The following is a 27,528-nucleotide window of genomic DNA, read 5'->3' as shown; positions in this document are numbered from 1 at the left end:
GGTTTGCTTCCACACTCTACTATGGAGCATAACCTATGACTGCAGCATCCTGGCGTCAGGGTACTTGTTCTCTGCTGGTAGGGATGTACCTTCTGTGCAGAGCTGTTGCGAGACCCAACTGAGGCAAGAATTAGGAAGTGCTAGTTATCAGGAAGGCATTGTAGAAATGTATTTAAAACAGTGCGCCTGATTCAGAAAGAAAGACATCTGTCTACATAGGGAATGTTTTTAGTTTAATTTTTTCATACAAACTAAATTCTAAGATAAGTTACTCCATAGAGGCCTAGGAGGAAAATGATGACGTGTCTTTTAAACAGTTAATTACACAAAAATAAGTACCTTAGAGAATTTTGATATCAGGGAATGATTGAGTATCAATTACCATGCCTTAAAAGTATGAACTAACTAAGACATCACCATTCCATTAAGCAATCACTATACTATAGACTTTAAGCCAATTATTAAATATGAATGGTGAAGAAATTTATAATAAGGAAGATTTCATTAAATTCTTTATGGTTTCTATTTCAGTATTGTCTATAAAATGTTAAACTTCTGTGCATATTCAACCCTTTGACATCATGATATGGCATTTTCAGTTACAAAATGTGTTCAGCAACATTCACAGGATAATTGCAGGACCACTATTTGCATTCTGAGCTGTTAGAACAAATACTACGTAATTAAATAATTATTTAACTTGCAATTGAGTGGTTTTTTAATAATTTTTAAAAATCACTCACATTTATTTTGTGTGCCTTAATCAAGATTGTGACCAATGAATGCAAACTTCCCCTTCCTTTTGCTCTGTAGATCCATGTACTTGCAATATGCAGTGTACTTGGCCATAATGAGTTCACTGGTAAATTAATAGATTGTTTTCTCTAGCAACATTGCTTTTGGGGCCAGTAATGAGTCACAGAACTTTTTCCTCACATCACAGGCAACATTCCCACATCTAGTGTGATTTGAATGAAGTTAATATCCATAGTGTAGTGACTGATTTAGGAAAGGCAGTAATGAGATTATGGCTCATGCCCTTAAAGCTTGACATCTGAAATCCTATCATTTTCCACATGAAGAAATATGTTAAATATTATAATATCTGACATGTCTATCACTGTGGGATTAAGCCAGCTATCTGAAACATTGGTTTGGTATTTTGATCCTTAGACACATTATCTTCTTTTGTCTTACGAACACAGAATAATTGATTTGAGGATAATGGAGATTTATATTTGCATGCTCTCAGTTTTAATTCCAAGAGGTATTAATATGTCCTCCTGGTTTAGCTCTCTCACCTTAAACAAAAGAAGTCAATAGCAAGCACAGCTCTTTCCTTTGATTATGTGGGGTATAATAGAGTAAGTAAAGTATTTAACTAGGGGCATTCATGTTTTCAACATGAGTCTGCTTTGAAAGTTTTGACAGGTTGTTTTCTCTCTCCTCTCTCTTACACACACACACACACACACACACACACACACACGTCAATATTCAATGTGTGAGCACTATTAGTAGCTAAACACAACAGGAGAATACTTTATTTTGAATATTTAATACTCTATAAATAAATTAGTATATTCGGTAAGAGTCATGAACAGACATATCTCTCTGTGGAAGGAAATATTTTCCAGAATTTTTGCTTCTTCTTTTTTTTTTTTTTTTTTTTTTTTTTTTTGGTTTTTCGAGACAGGGTTTCTCTGTGGTTTTGGAGCCTGTCCTGGAACTAGCTCTTGGAGACCAGGCTGGTCTCGAACTCACAGAGATCCGCCTGCCTCTGCCTCCCAAGTGCTGGGATTAAAGGCGTGCGCCACCCACCGCCCGGCTTTTGCTTATTTATATATTCTATTTCTTCTAACTTTCTCCTCAAATAGTCATAATCTTCTAAAACTTCAAGACTATGTCTGATAATTCATTAACTGATGCATTATAGGCATGTGTGTTATGGGGTAAACAACAGCTTTCTGATTGTAGCTAGAAGCTGTTCCACAGGCAAAAACTCATACCTGATATGTAAAACTGGCCAGAAACAGTGGCTAGGTTGGACATATGCTAGAGATTACTGGGAATGACCTGTGAATTATTTACTATGTGGTCTCTTACTGTCCACTCTTAAATATTTACTTATTTAGATATAGACAACTAGCCAACCATTCTCTTCTTTTAAACCTACGAGTATCCACATATGTAGTTCTAACTTCTGTGATGTTTTCTAAGATTAAAAATGCAATGTATCTCATCGTAGGGGTAAGATGTGCATTCATTTATCAGCACTTAGTTATACATATAGTTCTAAGTTAGCTACATGTCTCTAAAGTACTAAATAAAGCATCTTCATCAAGCACTTTCCCTCTCCATCTTGACTGTGTTGGCTAGTATTTTGATAGCATGATGGATATTAGAGTTATTTGGGTAGAGGGGCTCTCAATTGAGGAATCTCCCTCATAAGATATGCCTGTAGGCAAGTCTGTAGTGTTTTTGTGATGGAAGATTAATATGGGTGTACCTGGCTCCCTAGGGGCAGTGTCATCACTGGAAAAAAATAAGAAAGCAAGCTAAACAAGCCACGAGGAGTAAGCAAGTAAGCAGAATTCCTCCATGGACTCTGCTTCAGTTCCCACCTCCAGGCTCCTGCCTCGACTTTTTGAACTGTAGGCTATAATATTACACAAACCCCTTTCTCCAAATGTTTTATCACAGCAACATAAGCCCTAGCTTCTCTACAGCTAGAGAGCAATCCAAGATATGCTGCTCCTGTTAGCCTACAGTTTTATTAGTCCAAAACCTACAAATCATGTTTTCTTCCTTTATTTTCTTATCTATAAACACCTGGTTTTTCAGCAAACCTTGGAGTGCTTCAACTATACTGTGTGAATCACTATGGTAATCCGTTGTCATCTCTCACCTGGATTGTTGCCACAGCTTCATTTTTCTTTCCATCCTTAGCTCTCCTGAAATTATGTGCATAGGCAAGAGACAGAATCATTACTTTGATGTACTAACTGGGTCAGACCACTGATGAAGTTCATCTCATTCAATTCTCAGTTTAATGGTCACCTCTGGGGACTTCCCCTACCAGACAAGCTAGCAACTCACTCACTATTGTCACTTTGTCTAATTTAAATATTCTCCATGATAGCCATTACTACTTGACATTGTTCTAGTAGATTTCATTGTTTTTGTTTTATAAAGGTCATTCATTTTGCAAATGCATACAACAAAGTACACTTATTTAACTGTGCCCCTCCCCATCTCCTTTCTTCCTTCATGTGTCGTGCATCCCTATGTCTGCCTCCATCTTTCATAGTTGTCCACTTTTATTCTCACCCCTCTTGATCTCCTTCTATTTTTTCTGAATTTCTCAACAAGCATTATTTGCTGATACAGTTGAGGACACTCTCTGCACAATCTACTTATCTTTTCCTGAACCATATATAGTTTGAGAGTAAAGACACTGATTTTAATCATGAGAATTTGTAAAAGGTATGATCAGTAATTTTGAGAAACCATTCACATCATAACGACTGAACTCACAGGAAATGTAAGTCTGCCTCTACCAAGAATATGCTAAATATGCAGACTTATCTAAATGTACCTATTTTTACATTTTGCAAAAATTAAAATAATTCATTCCATTTGTGATAATAGTTAAAATATCAATGTGTTCTTAAATAAAGAACTCATATAATTTTACACTAAGACATAGAGATACAATAACAAACAAAAACAGTATTTCTCCGATTTGTTCACGTTCCATGATTATTTGTCTGTTTCATCGTTTTCCTTTTCCTTGGATAGAGTCTTACAGTGTAGCCTTGGCTGGAAGTAACTCTAGAACTCTCTCTACAGACTGGGCAAGCCTAGAACTCTTAGGAGATTGACTTGCCCCTGCATTCTGAATGCTGGGATTAAAGTTTCATGACACCATACAGGGCCACCTTTCAGAAATTTTACTAACACAAATAACTCTCAATTCAAATTTCAGACCTTTAGTATTAAATGACATCTATTTATACATTAAGCTATCATATTTTTTACACACATCATTGTGTTATAAATGGCATGCCATAGAGCTTACACGTGGTACGTTTGTAGGGCAAGGATCTTTAAGAAGTTTTGTGAGCAGTGCAATTTACTGTAAACTTAGTATGTGAAATGACCTTGTGCCTTCTGGGAGGTGTTCTCTGCCACCTTCCTAACACCTTGTATTCTGTGCTGACAGAATTGACACTTCTAATCATTTCAGTTTCATAAAACAAACATGAGCTACATTTCATGCTTCCAACAGGTCCTTTTTGCTTGTTTGTCTTCACTTATTTTTTTATACATGTTCAAACAATCTGTGCTATTATAGCGTTAGCTCGTGCACCACAAAATATTATTCCATGCTGTGCATGTATTACACTTTGTTTATCCACTTATGTTGGTAAGGATTTGAATGTCTCTAGTTTTTAGATATTTGGAATATTGCTTTTTGACCATCAGTATATAAATCATTTCGGTTGATGTATGCTTTTTTTCTTTATTTTAAATAAATATTCTGAAGAGGAACTACTGGATTGTATGCGCTGACATGATTTTACATGTCAATAGTAATGCATGGTGCGCAACATTTCTTCACATGTATGACGTTGTAGAGTCTGCCTTGTGACACCGTGATTCTACTAGGCTCCTACCTTGACCTCAGTCCGAAATGATGTTCTGCCTCCAGGAATCTCAGAATGAAACTGTGATTGAGAGCTGTTTTGTTCCATTTTATAATCTTCTCTAGGACTGGGATTAAAGGCCTGCACCACTGGGATTAAAGGCCTGCACTGCCTAGTTTCTATGGCAACCAGTGTGGTCACTGGGATTAAAGGTGTGTTTTACCACTGCCTGGTCTGTAAGGCTGACCAGTGGGGCTGTTTTACTCTCACATCTTCAAGCAAACTTTATTTATTAAAATATAATTGAAATGCCAATATAAGTTACCTTATAGGATTATTAGCAGTGTTAATGTATTAATATATCTGAGCATATAAAAGTGTCTGACGCATTATAAATTCTATATGAAGATGGGCTATTTTAATTTTGTTTTATCATTGTAATTTGCAAAGTTATAACATATTTAGGCTAGTTATACATTGCAGTTAGTTCTGAGAGATTGTTCACGCCCTCATTAAAAAATTAAATTAGATTTATTTATTTATTTTTGTGTATATGTGCATGTGTGTGTGTGTGTTCAAATGCACATACATACATGTGTGCAGTCAAACGATGACTTTCAGAGCTCAGTTTTCTCCTGCTATGTGGATCCATGGATTGAATCCAAGTCATCAATTTGGGTGCAGTGGTATTTTCCTATTGAGCCATCTTGCAAGCTTTGTTCCATTCTCTTATTGAGTATAACTTGTGTGATATTGCTTTTGGTATTACAGTGAATTATCATCCAGTCCAGGCACCAGAATGACAGGGACCAGCAACTAGAGCCAGTAAAGACATGAAAAGGCCAGTTGAAGCTACCAGACCACTGCTAATCATAGGGTTTAGACTGCAGTTTATGAACAAACACTGGTCTATTTGATCCATAAAATACACTATCCAGATAAAACAGTGAAGGCTGTCACAAGTTTTGTCCTTTTAGATTGTCAATTTACGTGACCTTATATAAAGACTTTCTGCCTCCTCCTCGTTACAACAGCTATTTGTTTTCTTGTCCCATTTCTGCTCTTCACTGGCTTTGTAGATAATGAATTGCTAATGCTTAAAAACAAACAACAAATTTTAAAAGAAAGACAAAGCAGTGGGTTTCCTCATGAAGCCATCATTGCCCATTTTAGACCATTTTCTAAAATCATGACTATCATCCTCATGTCTCTTCTTATTAATAACTAAAGAGGGAGCCCAGCAGTCATGCTTGTCCTTAAAAAAATAAATCTACTCCTGAAAGTGTTCCAGAGCATGTCCCGTGGGAATCTTGGAGCAAGCTGTGATCATGTTTCTATGTTTAAATCACTGCTTCTTAATCTCTCCTGGTTACAAGTGTGGAGGTTCCATCTGAATCTCCCAAGAGCAAACTGCGTTTTACTTGGTACCACCCATCTTCTTTACCTTTGGAATCTCATTAAGGGCATGAATCAAGCCTAGGTTATGGATGGCAAAAATATCATTAGGATAGTGGATGCCATTTCCATTGTCCTATGTAACCATCCACAGTTTTATGAATGTATTATTTAACTATTTGTGGGGAATGAGGTTTTCTCTATTCCTGAAGTTATTGGCTCTTATGCAAACAACAGGGATTTACTTTGTTTAGTAGAGGAAAATATATATAGAAGTAGGTCCCTTAAAACATGAGACAGAAATTTCTTGTACTGTTATAAGATATTTATCATGGTGGCTTTTCAATTGGGTTCTTGATTCCACAAGTGTAGTAGCGGTATTATTTTGAACTGGGAGACTCCATGTCCATGTCTTAAGGTATGGAATGCCTTTTACCACAAGATAAGATCTAAAAGGATGGGAAAGTTAGTCCCCCAGAAGGATGAAATTCAGACAGAAAAAAAAAATGATGTGCCAAAAAAATTTTCTCCCAATTTCTCCACAATGGTTGTCCTAAGGTGTTGTGTTCACTTGACTCTGACTTTGGAAACAAGGAGACAGGCTATATATAGTATCTCTGCTATAAATGACCTATGTCCATCCCATTTCCCTCTCTCATTTCTACTTTTTCTCACTTCTTATTCAATGGTTATTATTCCCAATCAACAACACAATTACACTTTATTTTCTCTTTAGGTTCTGTGTTGTATGAAAATCAGCTGGCATATGGCAGTGCAAAGTTAGAATGGAGGACTGTAAATTTTAGTTTAAAATTCCATGTCAGTGTATAAGACTACTGATGGATAAGGACAGTGGTGCCTCTGCTGCCTGACATCTGGTGCCGGTAGCCTTATTTTATTCCATGTTTTGTCTGACAAGTGCTATATGTGACCATATTTAAGCATGACATCCTTGATATGAGACAATTTCCATATTAAAACAAAATTAAGTAGAAAATATTTTCATGTATAATGAGCCCAAATTCATATAGCTGATGGGCAGCAGAGCTCAAATCGAAATCTAAACAATCTGAGGCATCTTCATTTGTGCTGAAGTTTCCATGGGTAAGGAGGAATGCTTAGAGGCTTCCTGTTGCTATTTGGAAATTTCAATATTGAGATCATTGTGTGAGAAACTGACTCTGGAATGAACTACATGAGTCTTTGCAAGCCAGTTTATGATCAGATCTTGTATCTAGGGAGCAGAGATCCTACTCTCTCAGGAAAATGTGGCATTAGTTTTGACCTCCCAGGCCATTCAAGTTGTGTGTTCAAAATGAAGCTTTTCAAACACTCTTAAATGAATTGATCTCTCTGAAGAAAAACACTTCTTTCCATTTTATAGAGACTACTGAAGGTTAGGCTTCACTTTGGACTCGATTCAGGGCACTTTAATTTTGTTTTGCACCATTTTACCTTCTACCACACAGTTTCTAGCACAACTGTTCTACATACAAAGAACATGTTTATGCACAGGTTCATTATGTGTTATCATGACTATTCAGGAATAAAAATACAAAGGTTCCCACTTTATGTGGTCTAGATACGTATGACTGAAAATGATCCATGTTTTTCCCTTTCCGTGGCTCTATTTAAAATGATGACAGCAGACTCTTTAACCAGAAGCTTTTTTGTGTCGATGGACAGAACAGGGGATCAGAACACCTGGGGTGACTGCAAATTAATGCTTTTCTGGTAATGCATTAACTGTACACTACTGATCTACAATGGAATAATTGGGACCTCCGGTAAGTAATTTTTATTTCCTTGAGATTTGGGGGGTTTTGTCCTTATGTGTGTGTTTCTTCTTCTTATTTTTTCCACAATGCATTTTCTTTCACATATGAATTTTTCTTAATGTCCCAGAGTGAGATCATTTCTAACTTGTAATTAGAAGCCATAAAAATTCATGTCTCTGTCTCAAAAAGTATTTTTGGAAACCTACTGAACTGCAAGATGATGTGTAATCCTCATATATGATGCATAGATTCCTATCTCTAGACTGCTATGCTTTTGAATGATTCTATTTTACTTAGATATACTGAAAATCCATTTGGTTCTTTATACAAAATTGCAGTTTGTTGAGAAGCTTGCAACAAAACATTTGAAAATTTCCTTTAAAAGTGTGTCATCTTGGAAACTTGTATGATAATATTTCCCTCTAAGAATGAACTTCAAACGCATGTATAAATAGTTTATTTTAGAAACAAAAAAGTAGGTATGGGAGAAGATGCAAAAATCTCATACAGTAAATATCCATACATATTTTCATGGAATATTACTACTGATTATATTCATATTTCCTTATGTTGTGTCAAATGTTTGCTTTAACATGTGTGTATGAACATGCCACACATGTTAGCACCAAAGTACAATTTGAAGCAGTTGGTGCAGCACGAATTCAAGTTGGTTTTAATAATTAAAATTCAGAGTCTGATATTAGGGGGTGGAAGCTGAGAGATCAGAGAAGCAGAGCAGCCAGCCACTAGAGAGTTCTCACCTCTACCAAAGCTCAGGCCGAAAGGGTGATCTGGTCCTCAGCCTCAGATGCATCCTTAGACTGACTGCCTAGACTGCACTGCTCCTCAGACTGCTTCAGACTGACTACATCAGACACACTGACTTCTAGTCCTGTCTCCATCCAGTCATATCACTCCTGTCTCCACTTCCCTAGTGCTGGCATTAAAGGGGTGGGATCACAAGTGCTGAAACACCTTTGCTTGAATTCTTTTTCTCTTTTCAATAGATTCAATCTTCTGTAGCCCAGGGTAGCCTTGAACTAACAGAGATCCCTCTGCTTCTATCTCCCAAATCCTGGAATTAAAAATCTGTGCCACCACTTCCTGGCCTCTGATGGCTTACCTCTGCAGTCTGAGCTTTAGGCAAACTTTATTTGTTAAAACACAAACAAAATACCACTACAAGTTGGTTCTTTCCTTCTGCTCTAGTTGTTTTAGGAATGTATCCTATGTCTTGATGCTCAGCAATAGGTGACCTCTATTCACCAGGCCATCTTACTAGCACTGTATCAAAATTCAAATTCTAATTATTTTTCTATGTGTTCAAGGACATGTATATCAATGTAGAGCCTGATTCCATGCTTACTGTAGACTAATGTCATAAGATCATATGAATAAGCCTGGCCTCTGAACTATGGGTTAGAAATCAATGAAAACACAGAGATATTCTGATAGCAATTCCCTTAACTCCTTTAACAGAACACTTAAATTCATACATTTTCTGATTTCAAAAACATATGTAAGCCATTATTGTGGTTTCCGGTGAAGGTCTTTAAACAGTGTTTTTAGGCTTACAAGACTTTTCACATTTTACTATCATTTCTGTTTCTAGCAGGAGGCGCAATTAATACTGTAAAATAAAACCTGCCCCCAAGTTATTTGATTTTTTAAATTCCATAGTAAATCATTATCATTGGCACCAAGAAAAACCTTTAATAAATGTCAGCTGCATGACTAGAATTGCATAAGTCTGGTACTCCCTCTCTCTCTTTTTTTCTCTAGGAGTTTATAATTAATTAGAGGCAGAAACAATCAGAGTTGGATATTCATTTTACAACTAAACTGAAAGCTGGACCAGAGTACGGAAGACTCCCTGACATGCCAATCATTGCTGGATAATGAGAGGTTTGATGGGACCAGGTGGCTGGAGTTGGAGAAAGACATTCATGGAACAAGGATTCGTTATTTAACGTATTAAAAATCCATTTTCCCTGCTAGCATCCAAATGAGAAAGATACTCTAACTTCTGTTTTATAGATGAATAAACTAAGGTTTGTAGGTTAAATAATAATAGTGAGTGAGGATTTATTCAGAGGGGGAAAATGATGAGGCCAGACATTAAGGAAGAAGAGTGAAACTTGAAGCTCCTGTTTTCTTTGCAATGGATGTGGCCACACCAGACACATAACAATGGCACACAGACATTGGAAGAGTCTGAAAGGCTTTTTGGGAGCCTAGTCTGTTTGGATGCTCACCTTCCTAGACCTGGATGGAGGGGGGAGGGCCTTGGACTTCCCACAGGACAGGGCACCCTGACTTCTCTTAGGACCGAAGAGGGAGGGGGAGGGGAAATGGGGGGAATGGGAGGGAAATGGAAGGATGGGAGGAGGTGGAAATTTTTAATAAATTAAAAAAAAAGAGTCTGAAAGGCCAAAATGAACTGAAATATTTGAAAACTCGTAGAGGCGATATACTTTTGAATGGAACTTTCAGATTATTATTTCACAAGATGTAAAACAAAATCAAAACATCAATTCATGTGTTAGACAGTGGCAAAGAGCCACAGAAGCAGAATGGTCCAGCTTCAATTTGACTTCATGAACTAGAGCTATTGCCAGTGCTTATAAAGCCGATGTCAGAGCTTGGATGTATTGACATGGCTTTGGTTTCAAGATATAGTTGGCCTGTGATGTGATGGTGTTTTAACTGTATCTCTTTCTCCCCACTTCTGCATTACTCTTCAAACTTTACATATATTCAAATCTGCAAAATGTCTATTAAGTAAATTGATCCTCAGATTTTTCTAATATGAAAAGGGAGGAGAATTTGCCAATGCTGATGCAAGCCATGGTCTCAGAAGACAGGCAGCAGTTTATTTACAGGAAAGAAAGGAAGAAGAGGCAGGAGAGAAGGACACATGAATTAAATCATGATGTACAGTACCAAAAACAATACCTGGGCTTTTCAGAGGGCAATTGCAGAGGGTCTCATTTGTTGTGACTACATGGTGAAGATGATGACCAAACATGAGCCCTACTGTAAACAGAATTGCACGTATGAGTGTAGGACAGCAAGATAAAAGACTAGAGGCCTAGTTTGTTATTATTGCAAAGAACAATTGCTTCTCCTATATGCAAAGGTACATTCTAAGAAGTCACCAATTTAACCACAGCTGATACATTAGAATAACAAGAGTAAACACGGAGAAAGGTAGCTACAGCCTATGGGCTCCATTTTTACAATGAGCTAATGATTCAGGACCATTCAAAAATGTAATTAAGGAAAGTAATAAGGGATTACATCAGGATATAGAGAGAATGGCAGGGTACAAATTGAATGACTTGATCAGAAAGTCTTATGGAGGGAGGTAAGCATGCAGGAGGAACCAATTATGAAGTACATTTTGGGGGTATATTTTCATCTCAGTTGCAAAAGAAATACTTAGATCTATTCTGATCTAAAACCTTGGGGAAAATTTTAAATATATTAGGCACATGATAAAATTCCATGCTTCAGGAGAAGAATCTGTATTGCTCTGTTTGGGGATGAATATTTAATAATGTTTTTCTTTGTATTGAATATAGATGATGATGTTTTATCATTAGCATAATACATACTTGAAATGCGTTTCCTCTATAAGTAAAGGATTTGTATTAATAAACACACATTTTTGAAGGTATTTCCCCTTGGGGTAGTCTAGAAATATTTACAAACAGCTAATCAAATGTAAAGATAGCTTTTAATAGGCCTCGAAGAAAGAAGAATCAAAATCTTAAAGAATAAAAACCAGCAATTAAAAATGAATAATATATAAGGTATTAAAGGGTAGAGGGAAGAAAGGGAGATAAGTAACACTTTAAAAAGTTTGAAAAAACCCATAGGGAAACATTATTTTATAAATTTACTTAAAAATACATATACAATATGTTTATGTATGCATATATACATGTACTTATGCCACATGGTGTATAATAGCGTCAAGAGCCATGCACTGCCTAACAAAACCCTAGCGCCACACATAGGAAATATCACCGCTAGGTGTTATTTAAAGAAATATAAGTCTTTGAAAACAATATAGCCTGTTGCCTGTACCTCTGGTTGCCTTTCAACACTTGAAGGTTAAATCTGTATTGCTGCTAACACAGCAGCACACTTCAGACTCAGAACTTGGAATAATCAAGCTGGAACTGATCTGAAAAGACTGTTTTCTAAGGATTGACTCTCACAGCATCACAAGGTGCTATACAAGATGCCAACTGAAAGCAGCAATTGGTAGTGGTACCCAGATGTAATGCCTACGGGACATTAAGAATGACTAGTCCAGCAATACAGCTAGAATGGTGTAAAAGTGGCATTTTATCTTAGGGAAAACCAACAGTTGTCTATTTTGACTTAAGGGCCACCAAAGGAGAGGAAGTTCATGCATAGTACTAGAAACCTAGCCAACAGCCTAGGCCAAATGCTACTGTCATTTTCTTAAACCAATGTAATTTCTAGATGAATTAAACACTTATCTTTATACCAACAGATGAGTACAGCTGTAATCCCTCACCATAGAAGCTCTTTTTCCAACAAATAAAGCCCATTAGAGACCCCAACACAGGTTAAGATACAAATAATAAGATATCCAACTCCAATGGATACAACTGCAATGCAATCTTACTCCTAGGGCTCAGGGGAAACCATGGAAGAGGGAGCAGAGCCAGGGGACCAGAACATTTGTTACTAGGAAGTGTTCCCTAGATGTGAAAGAGAAAACACATGTAAGGAATCTCAGTAGTGGTTGCCTGAACAAGGCTGGCATAATGACAACCCCAGTTGATATGCCAATGGGGACAGAGGAAAATTCCACGCGATTCCAACTCTAGGTGAAGAACTTCAGGTGGTCGAAGGCTGCTGAAAGGAGAGGCAGTTGAGCTCCTGTGTGGGTTGCCCAGTCTCAAGTAGTCAGTTTTGGACAGATGTTCATGTGTGCAATATTAAATAAACATGGGTTGTATATATATGTGACTACACACATGTATGTAGCATTTGTAGAATAATAAAGAACATGAGGTCGCTAATTTGGGAGCAAGAGGGGGAGACAGTGGAGGAGTTGGGAAGAAGAAGAGCAGAATTGTTGATGTGTTGCTTATGCATGAAGTTCTCAAAATGAACATGTAATCATGAAAGTACAAAGTTAAATGCTTCACTGAGAAGTTGTTCTTCATCCCCTTTTTTGGGTGTGCCACTTTAAGAGGAATGTCCTTATATGTTGGTACTACTCAAAATAATATCCTAAGATGGTCTTTCTGGATCTTTACTGAAGTCAGTTTCTAACCTGACAATAAGAAGACAATACATTATTTTAATTCAATCCAAAAAACAACTTTTTAGTCAACTGTCTTTAAGATTATTTATAGGGTATTAAATTAATTCCTAAGGTACAAAACTGGTGGTGATATTCAACAAGTCGTTTCCCTTACCAATGCCTGCTTCTCATAAACATTTGGATGGATAAATCATGACAAAATTATTAAAATACATTAATGGCTAGTCACAGCACATTTCAAGTGACTAGCAAATTGGAAATAAAAAAATAAAAAATAGAAAATACAGTGTTTACAAAAGTCATGTGGGATATGAGAACCTAAAACCCAGTGATATATTTTTAACCTTTGGAGTAGAACAGAAAATAAATAATTGTTCAGAACTTTGGTCAAACGTATCAAGACTGAGAAATAAAACTTGTAGTAAATAGTGATTTGTACATCTAATATAAAAAGGGTCAGAAAACATAAAGCCCTGGGGTCAGGGTCAATAGGAAAGCCAGCTAAGTGACATTTATAAGACAACAGCCATCGAAATTACATGCCACTTTATCTACTGGCACTGCAGCTAACTCACCATTATTTTCTAATCTAAAATAGTCATCTTGTGACAATATTATTTTTCTATAGTAAAACTGTCTTTCAAAAATATTAGATTTAATTTCCATTGACTCTAGATGCTAATCCTTCTGTCAAGTGGAGAATATGCACTCACTTGAAGGCCCAGTGGGTTTCCATTTAATTTCTTTCCTTTGCTTATAAACAACATTTGTTGCCCTGGAATCGAGATGCTTTTTAAGAATTACAGCCTCTTGAAAACATTCTTCCATTAAAGTCATTTAAAATAATGTAATAATTGACACAGTAATTAGAACTTCATTGGATGGGATACTAAGACCATATTTTTCTTATATATTACTGAAAGAATATAGAGCTTCTGTCTTTTAAGCATCTACTTGCATATTATTCCTTAAATTATAAGTTTAATGCTCATTAAAGTTAGACAATAGGAAATTGTCTAATAGATATTAAATTGTGCCTATCTTCACTAGTGATTTGAAATTGTTCTGAAGGCATTTACAAATGACTTTGGTGCCGACAATTCTTCATCTGGCACACTCTGTCCTTAAAAGGACAGACCACAGAAGAAAATATATGGAATCACTAAGTAAATACTTTAGAGGTACTGAATAAAAATTTGGAACATTGTGTGTCATGAATTTTAAATAAATAACCCAATGGTGCCCATAGACAAAATCTGGATGGTTAAGTCTCCATGTACATTATGAACAAGTAAAAGCCAACACTCTGTCTTTACCTCTGTAGAAACAAAAGTACCGTCCTGTTCCAATTAAACTTTCATCTGTACTTTTGATAAAATAATATAAAATCCAACCACAATAAATCATTAAACTTAGCTTAACTTAGCTGCATCACAGTGACTGTGACTATTATTAAAATCTGATTGAGTTATCTGAGTCCAGTGGACAATTAAGTCTCCTGTAATGATCTTTCTACAGTGACTGGCCATCCAGCTCTCTTCTTCTACTGTATTTCAGGATTTCTATTAATGTCAGTGACAGCCACATACACACAAAGAGAGAATGTAAAAATCATCCATCCCAACTCACTAAAGGCACAGGTCAGAACTGTATGCATGTAAACTGATGATTCCCCCATATCCTGAGTGAAGGTGCTTATAAGATTGAACTCTAATGCCAATATCATTTCAATGAGTTCCATAAGTCCAAAGTTTCCATATCCTCTCTCTGTATGCAATAGAGGAGTGTGTGCATTTTATGAAGATTCCTATCACTTAATGCAGCAACAGACTGTACTTAGGTTGAAACCCAAAGTCCCGAACAATAGTTTAGCAGAAATTACAGATCAGTGCTCAGATCAGAGGAAGGGGATCTAGGACTCATAAGGAAGACCTCATCCATGACTCACAACCAAGACCAAATCAAGAAAAGCCAGGATAGAGAGAGGATTGAGGAAGTAAAGTGCTTGCTGCAAAACAAGAAGACATGACTGAAGTCAGTTCCCAAGATATCAGAGGAGGTGCTCTGTGACCCCAATGTTAGACAGGAGATCCCTGGAACATGGGAGCATGCTGGACAGCTTGTCTAGGCAATCCATGAACTATGTGTTCGGTGAGAGACTGCATCAGAAAGAGAGTGGAGAGAGGGCAAAAAGACACTAGCAATCCCCTGTACTACAAACACAGGAGACATAGAAAGATAGATGACAGATACATGGAGACATACATAGATTATTATGAGGATGAAGATATAGATTTATAGGTAGGTAGATAGATAGACAGATAGATAGACAGAAATACAAAGAAAAGTCAATAATAATGTACTAAAACACTCTCTCCAAACTCCTTTAAAGAAGAATTAACTTTATTGTATTGTTCACAAACAGCTGATTGGTAACCGAAGCAAGCTCCATAACTGTAGTATAACCCACCAAGAAATTGCAAATAATTTGAGAATATAATTTAACCAGGGGATGTTTATAAATTTTAGTACCTGGAACTTATTGATAATTTCCATCTAGCCTCTTAGTAGCTTTTGTTTTCATATTCTAATGAAAGGCGGTCAAATAAGATGAAAAAATAGCCCAAAGATTTCAGACACTGAAATTTATTGTAACAAATTAGAAGTCAGTTGAGTTGACAGACTAAGTATGAGTAGCTATCTAGGAACATAAACCCAGAATAGATTTTGAACCTTATTTTTAGGGCAGAATACTATAGGGAATTCCACTATAGTAGTAATTTTCACTCCAAAGTTTTCTTTGAGAAACAATCTGTCATCCTTAGTGTGTTTCCTATCTACATTCTTAGATTTTATTATAGTTTGTATTCTATTGCTATTAATTACTGTTATTTTAGCTGTGAAAGAGTAACCCAAGCCTTTCTAAAAGAGCTTTTTCAGTATACAGCATTACAAACTGTAATCCTTACCTGCATTTTAGATCTTTATCCCATACAAATGTAACTTTGTCCTCCAGAAACTATAGCTCCCTTCATTGTACCTTGGTCACTCTCTCTTACATATCCCCCCATGTATGTATCTCTCTCATTTTTTTTAGATTTGACATACAGTGAATACTAGGAAGCAACTTAATTTGTGTTTAATAAATTTAGTTTAATGATCCTCAGAAATGATCTGTGTTGTAAAATATGGAGCCTACGTTTTACTGAGGTTGAGTAGTCTGCCAATTCATGCATGCACACATGTACAAACATACACACACAAACGCAAATACACAAACACACACACACACAGAGAATTCACATTTCTTTACTCATTCATTAGTTAATGGTCACTTTGGTTGTTCAAACAAAATGTGTATATCTATGCAAGGAAATGCTTCTAATTATTTGTAGCTTGGGAATATTTTGATATAGAGATTACAGTATTCTAGGAAAGTTCTGTTTTTAAGGTTATTGAGAAACATTCATATTGTTTTCTACAGTGGCTATGCAGCTTGACATAGCTGAACTCTCATGATCTCTTGCTATCATTGTCGTCTCTGTACTTTAATTAATAGTTATCCCAATAGTTTTGAAGGGATATCTTACTGAGGATTTGGGTTTCCCTGGTAATTTCCTGTATGGACAACAGTTTCATATACTTGCTGAACATCTACGTGCCATCTTTGGGGAAATATCTATTCAGGTTTTTGCCCGTTTTAAAGCAGGTTCTTATCCTCTCCCCCTTCTCTTTCCACCCTTCCTTCTCTCCCTTAATGTTTTCCAACTTTTCTATAAAGTTGTATAAGCCCCTTATATATTTTGGATATTTGCTTCTTAGAAAACATGTAGCCTGTAAATATTTCCCCAACACAAAGGCAGGCTTTTCTTTCTGTGTATCTATGTGCTATGCAAAGGTGTATATGGTTGTATGTGTTCATGTGTGTATGTGAATATGGACACTGGAAATCAGCATCAAGGGGTTTTATCAATTCACTTCCACCTAATTTTTTGAGAAAACATCACTTAGTGAACTTGGAGCTTACAGATTCAGCTAGGCTTGTTGGTCACCAAGTTTTAGGTAGTAAATTTGGTGTTAGGGGCCCAAACTAAGGTCCTCAGGTCTGCACTGCAAGCATTTTATCCACTGATCCAGACGCCTCGTGACTTATGGGCGATATGTTCATATATTGTTTGCTTCTTCTGATATGGAGAAGAACAGTGTTCTGACTCACTTTCATTTGTTTACTTTTGTTTTTGCTGCCTGTGTTTTCCCTGCATGGTTATGACTAGTCACAGCCCATATTGTTCCAGGAGATTCCCCCTGTTCCTGTCTAGGGATTTTACAGTATCAGACCTTACGTTTCTTGAATTTATATTGAATTTGTTTTTGTGTGTATAGTACATTGTGTATGTGACTGGATGAACAATCCTATGTGACACATATTGGTTAAGAAGGACAGAATATTCTGTCACATTTACTCAGCGGCGGAAAGAAATTTGGCTTTTCAGTTTTGAAACAGAAACACTTTTCCAAAATTGTGTGTCTTAATTTCCAAATGCATAAATAGAATTGGAAATTACTGCTTGAATATGCATCTTTCTTGCCAATCTATACTTCACTTTTGAGGAGAAATAATTAGAAAGGAAGATTCAAGACCTATAGAATAGAAGGGGACTGCGCTGGGGAGTAGGAGCGATAAGCCAGGACAGAGAAATGGGAATGCAATAAAGAAGAGGGGGGAATGTCTCAAAAAGATTGAAGTGACCTGCTAAAGACAATCTTGTGGAGAATTAAAAAAGGAAAAGGATAACTAAAATCAGATTCTGACTAGCGCTGAAGGCCACGCTGACATTAAACACTGTGAACTTGGACTAAATCCAATTGGCAGAGTTGCTTGAATTTCTCTAGTAATATTCAGCAGTTCAGAAATATAGAAAATGAAAGGTTATATTAACCCAGGAATGGGGAGTGGAGTGGAGTGGAATTCAGTTACAATGGAAGAAAGACAGAACAACTCCCACCCAACCAAAACACCCGGCCCGATTTCAAATTCAAGTTTGTTCATTTTATGACCATCTAAAGAATATTTGAATACTGATCTTTTTCTTCAAATATTAGCTAAACATTTTAAAACATATTTTCTGCCTGCATGGAAGTCTGAGTTCAGCTAATGGTTAAGATTGGTACATAAATCTATAATTTTCTGTCAGTAAATCACTAGATGTAGAACTTCACAATTTTTAACAAAATTATTGGGAGTCAAAGTTCTAGAAAGCTTTGTGAACCTAGTTTAGGCCATTCCCTGCCAGAGTTGAAGGGTAAAAGTCCCCCCCCCTTTTTTTATTCTGTGAGTAACTGTACTTATGATCAGAGTTTTTCTAAAGACAGAAAGGAACTCAAGCACTCAAGCAAAGTAAATGCAAAATGCTTTGGGTCTACATCACATCAACAATACATACATGGGTGACCAATAATTTGGACCATGACCTGATGTGAAGAGGCACAGTGAGCCCAACAGTGTCCCTCTCCAGGAAACCTAAGCCAACAGGCCCTGAATTTGTGAGTCATACTCTGTAGAAAGGAGCTAAAAAGGCATTTTGTCGTGTAGACCAGAGGACATGGCAGCCATGTGAGGATGAAAAATTCACTGAAAGAAAAAATAAGGAGCAAGATACAGACAAAAAATAAAGAGTGGCTAAACATTTACATTTTGAGGTCAAAATTCCAGACATGTTCAAAATATGTGATTTCTTCTGGCTTCTTATTGAAGACTCTATTGCATGGCCCTCTTTTCTCTCTGATGCTCCAAAGTGCATTCTTAAAACATTTAATCCACTGGATGTGTATGTATGTGTGCGTGCACATACATGCCACAATATGTGAGGACCTCAGAGGACAATTGGTGAGGCTGGTTCTTCTGTACACCATTTAGGACTCAGGGATCGAACTCAAGTTGTGAAGCTTGACACAGAGCCTCTACCATAACGAGCCGTCTTGCCATCACTGCTCTATTTCATAACTCCTCATCTTACATTTTTTTTTATCAGTCACTCTAGTTAAGGTCCGCTGGTCATTAATCTGCTTAATCTTCCTTCAGCTGAGAGAGTTTCATTTCCACTTCAAACTTGAAGAAATAGGATCTGAGTGGACAATTCTTTCCCTTTCAGCCTTCGAAAAAGAGTCTGGTACCTTCCTCTAGGCTGCCTGATTTCCTATGAGAAACCAGTTGTCCTCACAGTAACTTTTTAAGACATTTCATGTCATTTGCCTCCTGCTTCTTTGAACATTCTTTGTTTATAGTTTTCTGAAGTTGTAATACAACAGAATTGCTGATAGATTTCTTTTTATATATCTTATTCAGGGTTCCCTTGAGTTCTTGAATCTGTAGGATTATAACTTTTGCTAAATATACTTCATCTTGACTTTCTTTGACACATTCTCTGTGATTCAGTGTTGTATTAGCTCTTATAATATCTGAATTCTAGGACTCTGTTCCTTTTTTCGGATTTTTGATATTTTCTCAATCACTGCTAATTTTTTCTTTCCCTCTCTCTGTTGTGTTACTGAGCACATCAGTTAGGTTCTGTTCTGCAACTCTATTGAACATGGTTGCTGTAAGCCCAAAAGGTTCCATTTGTTTCTCATTGCTTTAATTTTATGAATTACTAAAACCCCTTTTTATATAACATTTGATCATATTATTTCCCCTCCCTCAAATCTTTCCAGATCATCCCCACCTCCTCATCCATTCAATTTCATGTTCTTTCAGAAAAAAAACCCTCTGAAAATCAAAACACACAAATTCTAAGAAAAAAAATGACAAATGAAACCAATGAAAAAAACACACAAAAATCATAGAGTATATTTTGTATTAGCCAACTGTTTCCCAAGAATGTTTCTAAGTGCTGCTAATGTAATTTTATCTTTGCTATTCTGAAATCATGTCTAGAGAATTACAAAACCTGTCATCTTGGCATTAATGTTTTTCAGTTATATTTTATCACCCAACCTTCTCTCTTCAAAGTATCTTAACATTTGGAGTATTCCATTAACATACTTTTCTCTCATTTTTGCCTCATAATTTCTTTTTAGATAGTTTCAGAATGTAGCTGGTTTGGCTTCTAACTAGGGTCCTTCTTACTTGGCCTTCTAAGTGCTATGATTCCAGGGTGAGCTACAAAGCTGAGTTAAAATGTGTGTGTGTGCATGCACATGACCTTGGACATGATGTCTGAGGTTTTGGCCATGCCAGTCAAGCACTTGACCACTGAGTTACATCCCTGTCCAATATGAGGAGACACAACTTTCTTTACAGTTTCATTTTTACTTGGTTGTCTTTGGCACCACTCTAGCAAGGGAAAGAAGAGATACTGCCATTGTACTGTCAGATAGAGATCCAGGCTTCACCCTAGGCATTCAAAGATACTAATGTGACATAGCTCCTTGTTCTGACTAGGGGAATCTGGAGATTTTGGCTCCAATTATGAGTCTACTGGCAGGTCTAGGCCACAGTAGAAAATGTATGAGCATCTTCTTGTCCATTTTGGCTTTGCTGATATCGCAGAGAGAAGAAAAGTTTTATAACTACAGAATAGAGAAGACAATGATTCCCCTTTCTCCACAACTTCTCTAGCATAAACTATCATTAGTGTTTTTGATCTTAGCCATTCTGACTGGTGTAAGATGGTATCTCAGAGTTGTTTTGATTTGCATTTCCCTGATGGTTAAGGATGTTGAACATTTCCTTAAGTGTCTTTGTCTATTTGAGATTCTTCTGTTGAAAATTCTCTATTTAGTTCTGTACCCCATTTTTAATTAGGTTATTTGGAATTTTGATGTCTAATTTCTTGTGTTCTTTATATATTTTGGAGATCAGTCCTCCGTCTGATGTGGGGTTGGTGAAGATATTTTCCCATTCAGTAGGCTGCCTTTTTGTCTTACTGTGTCCTTCACTCTACAGAAGCTTCTCAGTTTCAGGAGGTCCCATTTGTTTATTGTTATTCTCAGTGTTTGTGCTACTGATGTATATTTAGGAAGTGATCTTCTGTGCCCATGTGTTGAAGGCTACTTTCCACTTTCTCTTCTATATAGGTTCAGTGTGCTCAAATTTATAATGAGGTCTTTAATTCATTTGGGCTTGAGTTTTGTGCATGGGAATAGATATGGATCTATTTTCATTCTTCTACATGTTGACATCCAGTGATGCTACCACCATTTGTTGAAGATGCTTTCCTTTTTCAGTTGTATAATTTTAGCTTCTTTATCAAAAATCAGGTCTTCATAGGTGTGTGATTAATATCCAGGTCTTTGATTCAGTTTCATTGGTCAACCTCTGATTTTATGCCAATATCAGGCTGTTTTCATTACTGTAGCTCTATAATAGAGCTTGATGTCAGGGATGGTGATGCCTCCAGATGTTCCTTTATTGTACAGGATTATTTTGGCTCTCCCGGGTTTTTTGTTTTTCCATATAAAGTTGATCATTGTTCTTTCAAGGTCTCTGAAAAGTTGTGTTGGAATTTTAATAGGCATTGCCTTGAATCTCTAGATTGCTTTTGCTAGAATTGCCATTTTTATTATGTTGATTCTACTATCCAAGAGCATGGGAGATCTTTTTACTTTCTGGTATCTTCTTCAATTTCTTCTTCAAAAACCCAAAGTTCTTATTGAACTGATCTTTCACTTCATTGGTTAGTGTTACCCCAAGATATTTTATATTATTTGTAGCTATTGTGAAGGGTGATGTTTTTGTGATTTCTTTCTCAGCTTCTTTATCAATTGTATATAGAAGGGCTACTGATTTTTTTGAGTTGATCTTGTATTCTGCCATATTACTGAGGATATTTATCAGCTGTAGAAGTTTTCTAGTAGAGCTTTTGGGGTCACTTATGTATACTATCATATCATCTGCAAATAATGAAACTTTGACTTCTTCCTTTCCAATGTGAACCCCTTGATCTCCTTCTGTTGTTTTATTGCTCTAGCCAGAACTTCAAGAACTATGTTGAATACATATGGAGAAAGTGGACAGCCATGTCTTGTTCCTGATTTTAGTGGGATCACTTTGAGTTTCTCTCTATTTAATTTGATGTTGGCTGTTGAATTACTGTATATTGCTTTTATTATGTGTAGATTATGTTCCTTGTATCCCTGAACTCTCCAACACTTTTATCATGAAGTGGTGGTGGGTTTTGTTGAATGCTTTTTCAGCATCTAATGAGATAATCATATTTTTTTTCTTTCAGTTTATTTATATGGTGGATTACACTGACAGATTAGATTACACTGCAGATAAACCATTTCTGCATCTCTGAGATGAAGCTGACTTGATCATGGTAGATGATTTTTTTGTTGTTGTTGTTTCCTTGGATTCAGTTTGCCTGTATTTTATTGAGTATTTTTGCATCTATGTTCATGAGTGAAAATGGTCTCTAATTCTCTTTCTTGGTTGAGTCTTTGTGTGGCTTTGGATATCAGGGTTACTCTAGCCTCATAAAAAGAGTTTGGCAATGTTCCTTCTGTTTCTATTATGTGGAACACTTTGAGGAGTATAAGTATTCTCTCTTCTTTAAAGTTCTAGCAGAATTCTGCACTGAAACCATACAGCATTGGGCTTTTTTGGGGGGGGGGGGCTTTTGATGACAGCTTCTATTTTCTTGCAGGTTATAGGTCTATTTAAATGGTCCACCTGGACTTGATTTAATTTTGGTATATGGTACCTATACAGAAAATTGTTCATTCTTTTTTTTTTACATTTTCCAATTTTTGGAGTACAGGTTTTTGTAGTATGACCTAATGACTCTCTGAATTTCCTTAGTGTCTGTTGTTGTAACCCCCTTTTATTTTTGATTTTGTTAATTTAAATTTTTTCTCTCTGTCTTTTTATTAGTATGAATAAGGGCTTGTCAGTCTTTTTGATTTTCTCAAAGATCCAGCTCTTAGTTTCATTGATTCTTTGTATTGTTTTCTTTGTTTCTATTTTATTGATTTCAGCCCTCAATTTAATTATTTCCTGTCTTCTACTCATCCTGGGCGAGTCTGCTTCTTTTTGTTCTAGAGCTTTCTGGGGTGCTCTTAAGTCACTGGTGTGAGCTTTCTTTATGTAGGCACTTAGTGCTATGAACTTTCCTCCTCCTACTCTTTCATAGTGTCCCATAGTAGTTACCATTCATTTACCCAAATTTTCCATATCCAGAATTCCTCCGTTTTGTGTTTTCTTTATTGCCTCTATTTCAGACTTGAAGCCTTGAACTGTTTGCATCACCTGTTCGTTTGTTTTTTCTTGGTTTCTGTGGTTTCTTTGAGAGATTTATTAATTTCTTCCAATTTTTTGTTCGTCTTTTCCTCCATTTCTTTAATAGAGTTTTTCATTTCCTCTTTAAAGATCTCCATCATCTTTATAAAGTTACATTTAAAATTGTTTTCTTCTTCTGTGTGAGGATGATCAAGTCTTCCTATTGTGTGACCAATGGGTTCTAGTGTTACCATGTTGCTTTTTAGGTTAGATGAATTCTTGCATTGGTGCCTACCCATCTCTTCCTTCAATTGATGCCAGCAGTGTCTTTGCCTCTTGGTCCAATCCTTGCAGTGGATGTCTGTGTCTTGGTATCTGTTCTTTGTCTGCTCTGTGCTGTCACTATCTGTGTCTCAGGGCTTTTGGAACTGTCTACCTGCAAGAAACTCACCTGTTGGCTATCTAAAGATGCTGTGGCAGTGGGGGAGGGGCCCGGGGTTTTGCCACAGTATGGAGGGCCTAGAGAATGAGGTATCCTGCTGAGCGGCTGGTCACTCATCTCTTAGTCCTCTCTGTGTGGCATCAGGCTGTGCTTCATAGTTCTACTGAGTTTGCAGTGGGGGCAGGGAGAGGAGGTGGATAGGCAAGTTTGGGGGCAGGGTGGGATTTGTAACTCCCAAGGTTGGGATGGGGGTAATCACAATGTCCTAACTTTAAAAGTAAATTTCATGAGGATTATGAGTTCAAGGCCAGTCTCAGAAAAGAATAAAATCTAAGATGAAATGATAATACAAATTTTGTACTATCTATGTGGGTTCTGTTAGGAATCCCTTTGCAAAGGAACTGGAAGACATTTCCTCAGATTTGTATTTTGTAGCATGAAAATTATAAAGTCAGAGACTTCTCTTTGTATCAAGAAGCTAGGAGATGAATGCAGTCATCCCTCCAGGCACTCTCATCAGACTGGATTGGCTGCATTTCTGTTTCATCATTTCTCCACAGATATCTCACTTTATGATAGCATATAATGTGCATCTGGAACTTGGTCTCATTTATTTTAAAACAGGTAAGAGGACTAACATACTAGAAAATGTATTCCATGACTTAGTAGGACAGGAAATAAAGTACATTTTTTTTGAGACTCTCAAATAAAGAAAGGAAGAAAGAATGGAAAGAAGGAATAAAGAAAGGAACTAAAAAACAAATAAAAGAAAAAAAATGGATGTCACTGTTTTGTTCATTTGCTACCTCTTTCTTTGGAGGTTTCCAAAGCACACATATCTGTCATATTATATGCTTTTATTGGGAACTGAAAAAGAAAACATAAACCCTACCTGGAGAACTGAAGCACCACTGTGAAGAAACTGAAGTCCACTTTCGGCTGAGTCAATTCCACCTGTGGCCAAAATAGGAAACCCAGGCAAAGCACGGGCAATGGCGGTCACAGCTCTCAAAGCAATAGGTCTGATGGCGGTCCCTGCAGAAGACAAGGAAGCTTGGTGGTCAGACTTTCTAACATGGGAACACATTGCCGTCTATATACTGCTAAGTAAAGTCAGCATTTTACTAGACAATTTTCCTTTATCTGTTTCAAAGTGTTCTAACTTTTCAGTGAATGTGGATTTAAGGATGTTGATGATATTATCAAATCTAGACAAATTACAAGGTAGATATGACAAGCCTAGAACTCTTATATAAAATATATACAAATTATGGCTTGGTACACAGTAATGTGTAAGTAAGATTACTTGGGGTAGTCAAACATCTGTTTAATAAAAAGTCAGGAAGCAGAAAGCTTTGAAAAAGAGGACAATCACGTACAACTATATGAATAGTCATATAACTCTGCTACTTTTTCACAAGTTCAAGGAAGCTGGTGTGAATGTAGAGGCTATAAAACCAAAGCTCTGAAGAACATGCAGATTCTATATAGCTTTGCATATATATTTTGCACAGTTTGAAGGTTCTCCGTAAGCCTGGTATAATTTTCCTTGCTAGAAAATTCAAAGTAAGTTAAATATAATTAACTTGACACCTATAATTAGAATATACATGTCTTCATACCCATATATCCACATATATGGATATATGTATACACATATAAACATATCCTAATTAGTTAAGCATTGCTAGTATATTAGTCCCTGTCCTAACAGATCTAAAAACTGTATAACAGACCGAACATGCTGCGATGATTTTAAACATGAATGTATTGTACTAAAGCTACTTTGGAGTCTCATCTACATACTGGAGAGAATTTGTATTTTTGTAATTGAGGAATATAATCTGATATTCTTGGTGATCTCTCAAGTTAATGATGCGTTCAAAGCATTTTCTGAATTAAAGGTAGTTCTAATTATGAAATGATTGAACTTGTCTGAAACCAGCGTCAACTAAACAAGACAAACAAGCACCTGGCTCAGCATCCTATTATTGTATCTACCAACTCAAGCCGAGCCATCAATCTGGGCAATATGAACTTCTTGAGGGGGTGGCTATTACTTCTAGAAAGTTCATAGAATGTTCCTTGCAACAGGTGACTTTTGGTCTGAACACACTATACAGTGATGACAGCAGTAGATAGGAAAGGAAAATCCATGGAGACAGTGAAAAGGTCAGTGTTTGGAGAGACGGGGGTCGGGGAAGGAAGGAGGAAAAGGCAGAACGAGAAGAATCTTAGAAGAGTGAAACTCATGACAGATCCTTTAATAGCAAGTGCATGTTGTTACATATTAATTCAAATCCATAGACCACAAAGCTCTGAGGGTGACTTCTAGTATAAACTGTGGGCCCTGAGCAATAATGCCACCCTGATGTAAGATTCCCAATTTTAGGAGTTATAGCACTCAGGTGAAGGGTACTGAGGACAAATGTGGGGCATGCTAAGACATGAGGAATCTTTATACCTTTCTTTCAATTTTTTTGTGAACTGAAAACTTGTCTTTCAGATACATTCTTTTACGAAGAAGTGGTTTTCTGCTTAGGGTGTTCATATCAATTTCATATTAAACTAAATTTATGCATCAGGGATGCTTCCTTGTTATCATTAAGACATGTATGGAAATTCCTACTTGTGTCTCTGTTACCTAAAAGCTTCCTAGAGATCGTTTGAACTTGACACTTCAGAATTCCACAAAAAGTTTTTAGAACACAGTGCATAATGTTAAACAAAAGAGAAATTAGACATCAGGTTTTACTTCTATGACAATGATTCCTTTTTGTCTTAATATTTTAACCAAAATAGAACAATATAACAGGTAAACTATTGTATTCAGTGCTATATGCTGTAGGTATAATAAAAAGAAATTTAACGATGCATATAGTTAAAAGAAAATCTGTAATATAAATATTCAGATAGACAGAGCTAACTGCATAACAAACTGTTCAATAATACTGAATCAATGGGTTCTTGATATACATTTTATTTTGAATTAATAAAGAAATATTTTATTCCCTTATTTAGTATACCCAAGAGACTATAGGAAACTTGAACTAAGCAGGTAAATAATTAATTTCTCACTTCACGGTTAGAAGATTATCATTAACTCTAAGGGGTAAAATTTTAAAGTGGTATACAGGGGTTTGTCAGGATATTCCAATTGATACTAATGGACATCAAATGGCAAAATCCCAGGACACAGCTTTGAAAATTTAACCAGTTACATTTAAAGGGCAACATTATTACATGGGTGTTAAAAACGCCAGCAAATTCTCATTGGCATTTGAAGACGTTCAATTAGGTCAATACGACATTTTCTACTTCATGTTTTTCTTCCGTTTCTAAAACTTTTCTAATGTGCATAATGACCATGGAAACCTTTCGAACTAATAAAGGTATCTTTTCCTGTTTTTTTTTTTAATTAAGAGGAATTATATTCTCTGTGAAAATGTGAACCAAAGGTGAAGATATAGATCTTCCTGTTGTTGGGCAATAATTAAGTCAGCTTTTATTTATATTATTATAAACTCCATTTGACTAAAAATCACTGATTCAGTACAACATATAAACTACCTGTTCTCAGTATTTTCATGGAAAATAACTTCCATAAAGTAGAATTTACCCACTAGGACATTATAAAAAAGAACACTAGAGGTATATATAGGAAGTGATCATGCTAAACTGGAAGACAAAATTTCTCTAGTGTCAAGATGGGAAAAGTAAAGAGATGATAGATT

At 36.3% G+C, this 27,528-nt stretch overlaps 1 protein-coding gene across 1 annotated transcript in view; it reads right to left on the bottom strand.

Annotated features, from left to right (window-relative positions):
* Positions 1–27,528, bottom strand: part of Dpyd (dihydropyrimidine dehydrogenase) — a 764,880-nt gene that overhangs the window by 123,326 nt on the left and 614,026 nt on the right. The window contains exon 19 of the mRNA XM_057794113.1: positions 24,687–24,829. Within this exon, the coding sequence (XP_057650096.1) occupies positions 24,687–24,829 (143 nt within the window). The remainder of the gene's footprint in view (positions 1–24,686; positions 24,830–27,528) is intronic.

Source organism: Chionomys nivalis, chromosome 18 (genome assembly GCF_950005125.1).
Source record: "Chionomys nivalis chromosome 18, mChiNiv1.1, whole genome shotgun sequence".
NCBI lineage: Eukaryota > Metazoa > Chordata > Mammalia > Rodentia > Cricetidae > Chionomys > Chionomys nivalis.
Note: the sequence above shows the minus strand (reverse complement) of the source record. Positions and strands in the feature narration are given on the sequence as shown.